The 14,102-nt window shown below is 44.3% G+C and overlaps 1 protein-coding gene and 1 pseudogene across 1 annotated transcript in view; one reads left to right on the top strand and one right to left on the bottom strand.

The window, feature by feature from the left end:
• Positions 1-2,725: 2,725 nt before the first annotated feature.
• Positions 2,726-12,422, bottom strand: LOC119887368 (annotated as a pseudogene).
• Positions 12,423-12,615: 193 nt separating this feature from the next.
• Positions 12,616-14,102, top strand: part of LOC119887253 (xylulose kinase-like) — an 18,936-nt gene continuing 17,449 nt past the window's right edge. The window contains exon 1 of the mRNA XM_038698152.1: positions 12,616-12,714. Coding sequence (XP_038554080.1) covers positions 12,616-12,714 — 99 coding nt within the window. The remainder of the gene's footprint in view (positions 12,715-14,102) is intronic.

The raw sequence follows: 14,102 nt of genomic DNA, 5'->3' as shown, positions 1-14,102 counted from the left end.
AAAGGAGACAAGAAGACAAACAGATGAGAAGAGGAAAGGAAAGAGGTAGCAGAGATTATAGAAGGAAAGGAAACAAGCGGTAAGAGTTCAATTCAGACACGAGTGGAGAGGCTGAGAAAGGAGACGAGAGAAGGAATAAGGAAACAATAAGTGAAGTGGAGGAGACGAAAGGTGAAGGGAGGTTTGCAAAGAGAAGGAAGGTCACGAGGAGACAGGATGATGAAGTAGTCCAGCTCAGTCCAGGTGCTTTTCTGATATCGGCAGTTCAGTTCAGTCTAAAAAAAAAAAAAAAACACTAACTATTTACAACGTAGAGGTTCGAGTCTCGCTGTGACCTGGTGGCGTTCCTTCTTCAATCAGTTTGGAGATTTTACGTAAAGTAAAAAAATTAACCTCTCTAATCAAAGAGTCAAAGAAAACAACAAAGAATAAAAAGCTCACGATAAAATATTATGTGACTACAAGTCATTATTAACGCAACTAATAAAATATAGAAACTAACACTTAGAAAAGTCTTCTGAGGTATTTCTGGTGTACTGAGGTGATCTGTGGTTCATGAGCAGTATTGTTTTGACGTTTTTTTTTCTCTCCATCTTTTTCACTCGTTTATTAGTTGTCGTTCTTTCACGCGCCCGAACGCCCGACGCTCCTCAAACGCCTCCTCTCGCCTCACTGACTTCGTACAAAGACAGAGTTGCATGTGTTCAATGCACCGAAAGTCAAATTAATAAAAAAGGAATATACAGAAATATATTCATCTTTGAGTTTGAATCATCATCATCATCATCATGGTGAGCAGCAGCATCATCGTAGACATTCACTGTTACATGTATGGCATCACAGAAGGGACATAAACACAAAACATGCAAATACAACAATTAAAAACATCATTTTGTTTCCAGGTCTTATTGTTAGCAATGACGCTCGTGTTTTAACACAAAGAATGAAGCCCGTTTCTCCACTGGCCTCTTTCAAGCCGGTTTCTGAGGCAACACACGGACGCCTCAGGTTTGGTCCCGGTTAAAGGAAAAAAAACAAGTTAAGAGGCAAGTAAGGAGGTGACTGATGACCTTTAACCTGTGCAAACCACCAGGCTGCAACACCACAGAATCAGTGATGTTCTTTAGAAATATACTGGAGGAGGCGGGGCTTACTGGCAAAAGTCAAACACGATGGAAGCTTCCACATTCACATCATCAGTGAGCCTAATTTAAAGATCATTCTGGTTTCCATGTTTCTTATGTTTAGACTCAAACTAGCAACATGTCTGACATCCTGTCTACGGCTTTGAGCTCGGAGCCCATTTGTTCCTCCTGAAGGCGTAAATCTTTAAAAACGCTTCAGGGATAAACAGTTTCATGTTTTAAAAGGCTCAGTAGTTTCCTGGAGCAGCTGATCAGTGTGGTTTCTGTCGGACAGGGGACTATTTTCAGAGGCGGATGAATCCACATCCGGTGCTCTCGTGAGTTTTTGTGATAAAGTACAGCGTGTGTGTTAATGGTGCAGCAGTGAAGGTCACTGATGGGTTTAATGCTGGACGGGTGATACAGTCAGTGATGGTTTGAGTCTGAACGTGACTGATATACATACACAGGCATGTGTCCTTTAATGAGCTAAAGACAATCGCAGAGCTAATAAATCAAAAGAATTTCTATAATCAGATTTTAAACTGATTCCTGCAGTGTTGCTGCTCAACCAGAAGGTGGCGATGTTGAAAGGTAACAGAACTGATGAGGTCAAAGGTCAAAGGCGCTTCACTCACCTCCAGGAAATACACAAGCAGACAGAGAAAATGAAACAATTAGCACGTACAGTATAAAAATCAAAATAGAAACAAGAAGTCACATCATGTGACTGTTGTGTTCACATTGTACCACTCACACGCTCGCTCACTCTCACACGCTCGCTCTCACTCTCGCTCACACTCCCGTTCTCGCTCTCACACTATCGCTCACACATGCTCTCACACTCACATGCTCTCGCTCACACTCCCGTTCTCGCTCTCACACTATCGCTCACACATGCTCTCACTCTCGCTCACACACGCTCTCACACTCACATGCTCTCACTCTCACACGCTCGCTCTCACTCCCGTTCTCGCTCACACTCCCGTTCTCGCTCGCTCACGCTCACACGCTCGCTCACGCTCTCACACGCTCGCTCACACTCTCACACGCTCGCTCACACTCTCACACGCTCGCTCACACTCTCACTCTCACACGCTCGCTCGCTCGCTCACACTCTCACTCTCACACGCTCGCTCACACTCTCTCACACTCAAACTGACCTGAATGCATGAACTACTCTATGCATCATGAGGTCTTGCACCATTTCAAGGGTAACGTGTTTCCCCTTGTTTGGGCACCTTGCAAATTTACATATTCAGGACAGCCAATAGGCTTTTAGCACCCTCAGATAAGCCCACTCCCACCAGTTGTTGGCCCCGCCCTCTCCCGACTGCGGAAACTTGCGGCCGGAGTCGCGTCACATCAAATTCCCTCCCCCAACCCCTCCTGTAGACCTGGTTACCTGAGAAGTTTTATTTCCGAGCCAACCAAAATACTGTGGTTGATCGCAGTCAGCCAATCAAATCTCTGCATGCAAGACGTCTGCCTCCTGGTTCCTGAAAAGCAATCCTGTCAGACTTCTCTCAGTCTTGAACCTCAAATTATAACAAATAACGAGAGAGAGAAAACGGAAACCTTAACATTAAAAACAGACACTGTCCAGTCTTTCTGATTTTTGTTTTTCGCGTCTTTCCCTCTGACATCACTTCCTGTTTCCTGTGTTTTTGGATACAACCCGTTGGATCCGAAGATTTATCGTGTGTGAATAGTAGTGTGTGGTCACAGAAATAAGTCCAAGAAAAGGTAGAAAAACAAATGTTGTAAGGTTCGCTGTCGCTATTTGTTGTGTAACAGTCATCGCGTTCCTACAAGGGTTTTGCAGCATCGTAGTAAAATAAATCCCAACGGTAGGCTGATGGTAGGTGGTTGCAGAGTTGCCAGGAAGGTGGATAAGTCCCGAACCAGAGAACGAGTAGAAGAAGTCAGCAGAGAGAAGAATAAACGAAGAAAATGGTAAAAAATTTGCGAAAGTAATGAAAGTCGTCGCTGAGGTACCTGGAGAAAGAAGAGCATTCACTGAGTCGGGACCTGAACGCGTTTCAGTGTTGGGTTTTCCATGTGTGTATGTTGGTTTTCACATAAAACACATAGTCGGTTAAAAAAAGACACAAATTATATATATTTATATATATATATATATATAATTTTTAAAAAAAGGAAAAAAAAAAGAAGACACAAATGACTCAATACTGAGGCAAACTTGAGGAAAACGAGGACGTGTGCTGGTAATATTTGTCCAAATGGACGAAGAAAAGAAGAATAAGAGTCCAAAAAGTCCAAAGAGATCAAATAGCAGCTGCTTTCACGCCGTACTTGTGATTTAGGTTGTAAAACTCCGCTGAGAAAAGATGATGTGTGTGTGTGTGTGTGTTTTTGTGAATTCGGTTGTTTTCACAGGAAGTTGAACCGAGCTTCAGGGAAATCACCGGCAACGTCAGGCCTCAAAAAGTTTTTTTATGTGTGTTTTCTTCAGATTTTCTCCTCATATACTGGACTCTTTGGGCGGTAGGTCCACATTCGTTACCATAGTAACAGGCGCGAGCGAGGAGACCAGCAGGGCGTGGTGGTCGGAGGTAGGCGGGGAGATGGTGGCGGTGAGGCGGCGGATCTGGGAGATCCTCTCCTCCACGCAGCCGGCCGACAATCGAGCCTCGGCGTCGTGATCCCAGCACTCCTCCGCCGTCACAGACGTGAGCCAGGCCCTGCAGACAGCAGCACCAGGAAACACCTTCAAACTCAACGACTCTTTTCTAACAACGTCACAGCACCAAAAGAAGTGACACTTTCATTTTCTTTGGAGGGAAATACACTGAATATTATGAGACTTCAAAATAAAGGCACAAACATTTAAATTGTTATAACAAATATTTGTATTGTGAAAGGCAGACAATTATTAAGGACTACAAATAATGATATTTTTCATAGTTTTTACTTGCTGATTACTTTCTCGATTGACTGATGAATAGATTGATCCCTAAAACAGCAGTAAATATTGATAAATGTCAATCACAGTGTCCCAGTTCCAATATTAAAACGCTGTATTGTAATGTGCACCCTCACTGATAGAAATGAGGTGGACAAAATAATAGAAACAGCATGCTCCAGAATATACACACTCCATTTCCAGAAACGTTGGGATATTTTCCAAAATGCAAAAAGAAATCTATGATTTCATGTGAACCTTTATTTAAAAAGATTTTCAGTAGTTTCACTGCCCAGTTTAATGGCCAAAGGCTCAGTCTTTGCAAGTACAACAACAACAATTTAGAGTTGCCACTGAAGGCCTAGGCTTTGGGGAAGACCCAGGACTAAGTGGATTATATCTCCACACTGGTCTGGGAACGCCTCAGGATCAGTCAGCTCTGCTTAATGTGGCGCTTGAAGACGGACGGACGGACTGATGGACAATTACACTGGTCAGTAAAACTATTGAAAATCTTTGTACTTTTGTAAGTTAAATAAAGGTTCATGTGAATTAACAAATCCCAGAATTTTGTTTTCATTGAATTTTGGAAAATATCCCAATTTTTCTGGACCGATATTTAATCCGGTGATCTCACTGAGATCTAGACAGGCTTGAGTTCAGCAGAGAGAACGACAAAAAACAAACGTGGCCAGACAAACAACGGCCCGATCACAGACATCAACAAACAGATTCACTGATCAGAAAACCAGACTGATCACTGTAACTTTCATGAAGGAGGACTTGTTACAGGACTGCTGGCTTCAGCTACGAGTTCCTAATAAAGTGGCCGCTGAGTGAATGCGTGTGTTTGTGTGTGCACACACTCACGCTGTGTGTTTGAGCCAGAGCTCTTTGAAGGCCGGTCTCATCTTCTTGTGTACGACGACTTCCTGCAGGTCCTCCAGTGACGGATGCTGACCGACCTCCTCCTCAAACGGCAGCATGTACTCATCCACCGGACCTGTATCGTCACGAGAGTCGGGGTGTATCACGATTCATTAAGACACATGCTTTTCTTTCACACCTGTCGATTCCTGAGATCACAGTTCACAATAGGGCAGCTTTTCACAGCTGCACAGGAGGGACGTGTTTGAGATAAAGTGTGTGTGTGTTACCGTCAGCAGCCCTGCAGCGGGACACCAGCTCCCACAGAACCAGACCCACGGCGTACATGTCGATTCGGAGGAAGGCGTCTCGCTGGAAGTTGATGGCTCCTTCTAAAACCTCTGGAGCCATGTAACGCCTGGTCCCGACCTGCAGACACGCACCCCAAGAAATGTTCAGACCCTCGTCTGTGTCGTGTTCTTAAAATAATATAAGTGAGACAAACTGCGAGCTGAACTTGAACTCCTCCTAACCCCTCACATATCCCACAATGCCTTGCGAATCAACACCTGGCTCCCGTGGTCTAAGGTCGGGCATTAACACATCCACAACAACAACTCAGAGCAGCTCACCTGTCCGTGCGTCTCTCCAGGTGGTTTCCCCGGCTCGAAGGAAACGGCAAGACCGAAGTCACCGATCACCGCCGTGAGGTCCGAACGCAGCATGATGTTCTTACTCTTAAAATCCCTTAGAGACACAGAGAGAGAGTCGAGTACATCAAACCAGGTCTGAAACAGCTGTTTGACAAACTATACAAGCAGTTTTTATTTTCTACAGGCACATAAACGCAGCATGAAGACGTCTTTTAAACCAGCCCCTGCCCTTAACTTCACCACCAAACAACTTTTAACACGATCGATATTAAAATAGTGCTGCTGAGATGAAGAGATAAATACGTGTTTGTTAGAGATAGAGAATCAAAGAGCATGTTAGCCGACTTTATGTTTTATCCTCTAAAACAAATTAATTACGTTTCACATGCTGACATGTGAGCTGGTGCCGTCAACTTCCATCAACCCATTTCCAGACGATTATTTCAAAGGTGTGTGAAGCTCAACAACATTCAGCACACATAACACGCACATATAAACCTAAACAGATTGTTTTCTCACACCGTTAACTGCAATCACAGTTTCTGACGCTCTGAAAGCTTTGTTTGTTTGTTGCATGGTGCTTTCACTGAAACCACTAACACAATGTGGAAAAGTTTCTAACCCTCGACACAGTTCCAGAACAATGGCAGGTGAAGCTTCGTGACCTTAAAACTTCCTTCGGTGAGCTAAAGCAGGAGAAGCGGGCAGACCTGTGAGCGATGGCCGGCTTAGGTCCTTTCCTTTCTTTTGGGGGATGTCTTCGTGGAGGTAAGCCAGGCCGCACGCCATCGACTCGGCTACGTGACACAGCTCGGTCCAGCTGATGATGTTTCCCTTCAGGAAGTCTGACAGAGAGCCCTGCAGAGAGACCCAGTTTGTACACTCTTCATTCTGAATCACACAGTCAGCTCACACGTGATCGTAAAAAAATTAAATACTATAAGAAAGTAAACCTTTAAAAAAATTACAAATGAAACCTTCCTAATTAAAAAAGTAAACCTTTCTAAGTAAGTAAGTAGTACTTAAACCTAATTAAACAAATTAAACCTAATTAAACAAATTAAACCTTTCTAAAATTAAAAAATTAAACCTTTCTAATTAAAAAAAAATTAAAAAATTAAACCTTTCTAATTTAAACAAATGAAAAAATTAAATCTTTCTACTTAAAAAATGTAAAAAATTAAACCTTTCTAATAAAAAAAAATTAAAAAATTAAACCTTTCTAATAAAAAAAATTAAAAAATTAAACCTTTCTAATTTAAACAAATGAAAAAATTAAATCTTTCTACTTAAAAAAATGAAAAAATTAAACCTTTCTAATTTAAACAAATGAAAAAATTAAATCTTTCTACTTAAAAAAATTTAAAAAATTAAACCTTTCTAATAAAAAATAATAAAAAATTAAACCTTTCTAATTAAAATAAAATGAAAAAATTAAACCTTTCTAATTTAAACAAATGAAAAAATTAAATCTTTCTACTTAAAAAAAATTTAAAAAATTAAACCTTTCTAATAAAAATAAATAAAAAAAAAACCTTTCTAATTAAAATAAAATGAAAAATTAAACCTTTCTAATTTAAACAAATGAAAAAATTTAACCTTTCTAATAAAAAAAAAAAATAATAAAATCTTTCTACTTAAAAAAAAAAAAATAATAATTAAACCTGTCTAATAAAAAAAATAATTAAAAATTAACCTTTCTAATTTAAACAAATTAAAAAATTAAACCTTTCTAATTAAAAAAATGATTCGCATTGAATGAGTTCTCAGTTGAAGACGTAACATTTGCTGGCGCATCGATTCCCAGCTGTAAAAGTAGCAATGCTGATCTCCCCTCTTCCCCCCCCCCCCCCCTTTCCTCCCTCCCTCCCTCTCCTCACCCTCTCGTGGAACTCGGTGATGATCCACAGTTCGGCCTCCAGGTGACTCCCTCGTTTCTCTGCAGCGATGTACCTCAGGATGTTCTCGTGCCTCATACCTGGAGTAAGGAACATGTCTCGCTCGTTCTGCCACGACTCCTTATTCTGTCAGGAGAGGAGGAGAGGAGGAGGAGGATGAAGAGGGGATATGAAGCCGGTTCCAGACATATAAACGGCACACAGAGCGATCGAAGCGAGAAAACAGCTGAACCTGAATGGGGAAGATCTTGACGGCCACGTGTCGTTCATAATCTGGGCCTTCCAGACGCAGCCGAAGCGCCCGCTGGCCTTACCTCCAGCAGCTGCAGAGGCTTGAGACTCACCAAGGGGGAGCCGGGAGGAGGACCGGGATCCTGGAGGACACGGAGAGGAGAGCCGGGTTTGGTTTCATCACTATAGTTATAACATGCAGAATATCTTTGATTCTGCTGCATTCAATTACTCAAACGTGTCAGAGACTCTGAGACTCGCTGCACACTGGTGTCCTGTGAGAGGTCAGAAGATGATTAGCCGATTGCTTTGGCATCAAAGGTTAAAAATCATCAATCGCCATACTGATTTTACTAAGAACCTTCACCTGTAACTAAAGCTAGCGGGTAAATGAAGAGAAAAACAGGAATAAAATGGAAATACTCAAGTAAAAGTACCTTCAAGTTCTACTTAAATAGTGTACTTGAGTTAATATAGTTACATTTACACTTTTATCCACAGTGATAATAAATACTAGTTAGAGCTGTTGAAGAAGTAAGAGTTACAGAAACAGTGCAGTCAAAACAAGAAGTGCACGTCAGAGAGCACAGGAAGTGCACGTCAGGTGTTTTAAGAGGAAGTGGCGCCCCTGCTCTGAGTTACTTCAACAGCTACACTGGATGTAACGAACACGCAGTAAAACAGCTCACATATATTTCTGTCCCGCTGATGTTTATTGTTGGTATTTACTGGATGTGCTTTTGTTTCATTGTTGTTTGCAGCTGAGAGACAAACAGCTGCAGTACCAGCATCCCGCCCCCAGAGGGAGCCGTGACACCGTGTCACCACTTTCAAATGTAGACGTTCAACATGAGGTCAATGTTCCCTCCCTCCCTCCCTCCCTCCCTTCCTTCCTTCCTTCCTTCCTTCCCTCCCTCCCTCCCTCCTTTCCTTCCCCCTGCAGGATCATTAGTACTTTCCAGGGCTCTGACACCGACTCTGTATCTCAGTCCAAATATCTCCTAATTGATGATTCTCTCTTCTCACATTCAGCAGTTGGAGGCGGAGCAAAAGGAGGCGTGTTGCTGCAGCCTTTATGTCGGAGCTGGACTTCAGCAGTATTATCTGCATGCACGTCTAATTCAAAGACCAACAGTGTTGGAAACAGAGACCTGGTTAATAAAGGAGGGAGGTTTAGGGGGCGTGTACCTCCGTGAGGTCCACGTGTCCGTACGGAGGTTTCCGGTGTCGGTACATCCAGACGGCGGTGAGCAGAACGACGGACAGCATGGTGACGGGCAGCAGGCAGTAAACCATCACGTTTAACACGCCGACGCCGTGGGCGGGGCTTTGATCACTGACACACACAAACAAACATTTATTTATTATATTCAAATGCACAAATAAATGATTAGAAAAGATACGGAGGAAAGACGTGACACAAACTCACGCGGCCCGGTGGCGTCAGGCAGTGTGTGTGAACCTCTCGTTGCAGAAGTTTCCTTCGCAGCAGCAGAAGAAGACCTGAGGACTCTCCTCTGTGGCCACGCACTCCTGCCTGAGAGACGGAGAGAGGACCCGGTCAGACAGACAGACTAAGTTTTTTAAATGTTTTGCGTAATCGAGACAATCACTTGTGAGAAAAAGGAAATGAGTGTGTAAATATATATAAATAATTTGATAATGGATGAAAAAAAAGAGATTTATTGATGAGGTAGCAGCTTCTGCCGAGGAGATATTCAGCGTCTGAGCGAGATAAGAGAGACGGGGAGCTTTCTGACGTCTCGTTCATCAAGCAGCAGCTGGAGCTCGTCCAGCGTCGGTCCAGAGCCGCCCGCCTCCCTCCGCTACACCTTCAGGCGCAGCAGCAGCAGCAGGATCCTCCATCGCTCGCTCCCTCCCGCTCCTTCTCTCCTCCTCCCATCATCCTCTCCTGTCCGTCCTTCCAGGAACAGAACAAAGGGAGCGCTCGCTAATCCTGGTGACGACAGAGCAAAGCCTTCTGGGATACCAGGGCCGAGCCTGTCCTCACATGACCCCACACTTTCCCCTCATCTCTCTGTGAGGAGGACGAGGACCAGAAAGCCGGGCTGATACTAGTACTACAGATACTAGTACTGATACTAGTACTGATACTACTGCTGATACTAGTACTACAGATACTAGTACTACTGCTGATACTAGTACTACAGATACTAGTACTACTGCTGATACTAGTACTACAGATACTAGTATACTGCTGATACTAGTACTACAGATACTAGTACTACTGCTGATACTAGTACTACTGCTGATACTAGTACTGATACTACTGCTGATACTAGTACTGATACTACTGCGATACTAGTACTGATACTACTGCTGCTACTAGTACTGATACTGCTGCTACTAGTACTGATACTGCTGCTACTACTGATACTACTACCGCTACTGCTGATACTAGTACTGATACTGCTGCTACTACTGATACTGCTGCTACTACTGATACTACTACCGCTACTGCTGATACTAGTACCACTACCATACTGCTATACTACTACCCTGCAGGTACAACTTCTAGTATTAATACAACCAGCACTGCGTTCTTTTACTACTCAAACTACTACTATTGCTACGCTGCTGCTATCGGAGCTGCTGAGACCATCAGCTTCGACTTCCATCGCACTGCGGCGTCTTGTGGTGACAGATGCTTCCTGTCTTTATCTGCTGGGTAGTAATGTTAGCGTGAAGCTTCTCTGGCAGCTCTGGAGATCGGGTACGGTGAGCTCCGCTCCGTCCGTCTTCTTCGCCGTAGTCTAAACTGCCGAGGGAGTCTTACCGGCAGAGCTGCCAATCAGCCGGCGTCTGGGGAGCGCTGAGTAATCCAGCCGCCAGTCTGGCAGCAGGTTGACCCAATAGCAGGTTTGTTCCTGAAGCCTTGGAGGGAAATGCGCAGCCTCTCAGCTGTGTCGGGGGAAACGTCTTCAGCTCCTCGTTTTAAAAGAGACGTTTCTCTTCTAGTCTGGAACTGATCTTTCACGCCTGGTTATTGAGGAGAGCAGAAGTAGCAGCATCGTGTAAAGTGCTGCACTCCTCCGCGCTGCTGCCGGTCGCTTGTGAAGCTGCTGATCCATGAAACTGCAGCTCCTTCTGGACGGAGCACGAAATGTCTGAATGTGAATGTGCATGAAAAACTCTGACACTCGAGGAAAAACAGACGGAGGAGGATTCCTGCGATCTGCCCTGAACACATCCTTTCATGCAGCTCCGTTTGGGTCTTTTAGATGAACTTGTTATTAAAGCAGCTCTAAAATATGTTGAATCTTTGCTCTTCTCTTCTCGCTGTACTGGCAGGATGTTCTCCACGTGTACTCTGTAATACTTTCACTGTTTGCTGCCTTTGTGTGCTCTTGGAAATGTCAGAAATTGGAAGTTAATAACTTTGAAAACAAAAAAGACTTCAGGGAATCATTCTGACACGAGGACTTTATTTGTGAACGCTTTCTTCAGCTTTCTTCAGAAGCTTTAGCCATAAGGCTGATTAGACTGGACGTGGCTGTGGACTCGTCTCATTTCCACATCAAGTCCAAAGTCTGAAGAAGTGGAACATGGTGGCTTCAACATGACTGATTAATCTGCTTGTATGAAGTTGTACATTTGGAACATTTGTTCATGAAGCTGAAGACCTCTGATGCAGACGATGTCATCTGAAACATTTAGTGTGCGACATCCTCAAAGGTTTGTGATTCAGAAAACTCTGAAAATGACACTTTCTCTTCCAGAAATATCCAGAAACCAGATTACATGTTACTAGTTTTGTATTAGCTAATAAAATAAAGATAAAAACCAAATGACTGCTGCCACCACAGGCACAAACGTGCAGCAGGGTAAATAAGAAACCTCCCTCTGATTCTGCAGCACAGCATTGTGATGTGGTGCATTAGCCTGAGAGCTAACGGTCAGTAATGGATCAGGCTGAAGTTCTTTCTGCCCCTGATTCAGGGAAGGCTGAAAACCTGCAGGATTTATGACATCACGACTACTTTGGAGCCAATCAGGGCCCAGTGTGAAACCATAAACGTGATGTGGAAATGTGAACACTGAGTGTTTTCAGGGATGCAGGACACGTGTGTTGTACCGGTCGTAGCAGTTGAAGTCGTCCAGCCAGCAGCCTTTCTTCACCAGCTCGATGGAGCCCGAGTTGTTCCTCCAGGAGGCGTAGCAGTGCGAGCGCTTGTCCTTCTCGTCCTCGCAGCGCTCCAGCCCGCTCTGGTTGGTCTTCTCGATCTCGTAGTTGACGTTGTAGTACAAACACTCCCTGGTGTCGGCCTCCCCGTGGCTCAGCCCTGCAGAGACACAGACAGTCATAACACAGTCCTCGCCCTCCCCGCTGGAGGAAGTGAAGCTGCTGTAGGCCTCGAGGATGCCTCGGCAGCGACTATCAGAAACGCCATTAGTGCGTCATCACGCTTATCAAAGCAGGCAAAGAAGAAAGAGGAGGCATAATGAGACGACGGCAACAGGTGAGGAGCTCGTTCCCTCGCTAGCTCCACCTTTCACCTCTCCTTCACTTTTTCTGTCTCTCCTCCTCCCTCCATCTCACTTTTCAACACCCTCGCTCGCTCTTCTCCTCCTGAGACACAGGGAGAGAGAGAGAAGGAGGTGTTTTTCAGGTAACTGGAGCTTCAACACACACCGAGCTGCAGGAAGTTATGGCCGCCAGATGTGACCTTTGACCTCTGCGGTCACACAAGAACGAGGTCATCCCTCCTCTCTACACACCACTTCCTGCAGCGGCGCCGATGGTGTCGGCTTAAAACAAATAAAAAAACATCAACACGCCAAGGAACACGTGACGTCGCCTTCGTGTGTGCGTGTGACGTCGGTGATAATCTACAAAGTCACTGCACGATCACATACAAAGTACAATATCTCAGAGAAGTACAGCGCCTGAGTAAATGTACTTCACAGCCCTGAGGAACCGAGCAGGAAGAGAAGAAGAGACGGACGGTTTGAAACTGACTGAGGATGAAGATGAAGATGAGCAGACAGAGCAGGTTTGGCAGCGTTCATGGTGACAGATGTTACAGCCAATCTGTGCACGAATTGTTGCTAGGCAACCGGAATGTGGTAGTATTCACTGCCCCCCCTCCCCAGCTGTGAGCTGACAGTAGTACAGTAACAGTAAGTACTGCTTCTATAAGTGAGCTGAGTCCTGATCCATTACAGAGAACCAAGAGGGACCCGACTACAGTCTGAAGGTCAGAAAGGGGCCCGGGGTAATTCATGCATCTCAGTTTAGACCTGCTGCATGATGGGATCACTGACAATCACTAAGGTAGTACTGATGCCTACTACTAACTGTACTGCAGTAGTACTCTGTAGTACTCTAACATGCACACAGGAGTTCTGCAGTACTGTTAGCAGTTAGCGGTAGCTCATCAGTATTCTGGACGTCGACTGGTCACCATGGAGACCTGTGAGCCAATGGGCCGGGCAGCTGTCAGTGTGTGTGTTTCACTTGACATTTAGTCCAACTTCTTTTTTGATTAAAAAGCGAGTTAAAGAAAGTTCAGGAAGCCGAGACCACTTCTGTTGAAACAACACACACACGAACACACTAACATGTGTCGGCCTGTGAAAACCCTGCCTGCATTTAAACGGACAGTTCAGACCTATTAACATGAGGTGTAGGGTGGGGGGGGGGGGGGGGGGTACAGCAGAGTATCGCGATAGTTTCCGTGGCATCATCGTATCGATACACGGAGGTCAAGTATCGATCTTTTATTATATGAATTGTACATGAGAATTTTACTTTTTAGTACTAAAATAATGAACTCAGTTGCTTTTTCAGTCCACGAGAAGAAGAGCTTTTCTTTGGGGACACAATTTGAAGCAATGATATCGATCGTGACATAACTGTCGCGATAATATCGTATCGGGTCCTCTGGTGATTCCCACCCCTAATGAGGTGTCCCATGGTTCATCCTGTTTGTGTTTGGAGACACAACAACAAACAGTTCCATCCTGTTTCTTCTAACCTTCATTGAACTAAGAAGTCACATTTAGATCGAAACTTTTACAAGTGAGACCGAGTCAAGACAGCAGGCTCGATCAGATAACAACAACAACGTTAGGTACAACAATACAATACACGGTGTATATTGATTCTGCAGCCGGCTGGATTTACCAGTTCTGATCTGACAGCAGAAACTTTAACTGAAGCCAGCTGTTTGACCTGAGAGTATGACTGCTCAAAAGTTGTGATGAAATGTGGTTCAGACCTTTATGGTCCCTCGATGAACTGGGATAACTTTTCCTCCAGCGCCACCATCAGGTCAACACTTTGCTTTCTGAGCTGCAGAAACTAAAGACTTTCCCATCAGCCTCACGAGCTGCTAGCTGAAACCATCCCTTGTTCCTTTAAAAAGTGCAGGTCCAGTTC

Source organism: Micropterus salmoides, unplaced genomic scaffold (genome assembly GCF_014851395.1).
Source record: "Micropterus salmoides isolate LMB-PRFRI ecotype aquatic unplaced genomic scaffold, ASM1485139v1 Ms_hic_scaffold_1, whole genome shotgun sequence".
Lineage (NCBI taxonomy): Eukaryota > Metazoa > Chordata > Actinopteri > Centrarchiformes > Centrarchidae > Micropterus > Micropterus salmoides.
Note: the sequence above shows the minus strand (reverse complement) of the source record. Positions and strands in the feature narration are given on the sequence as shown.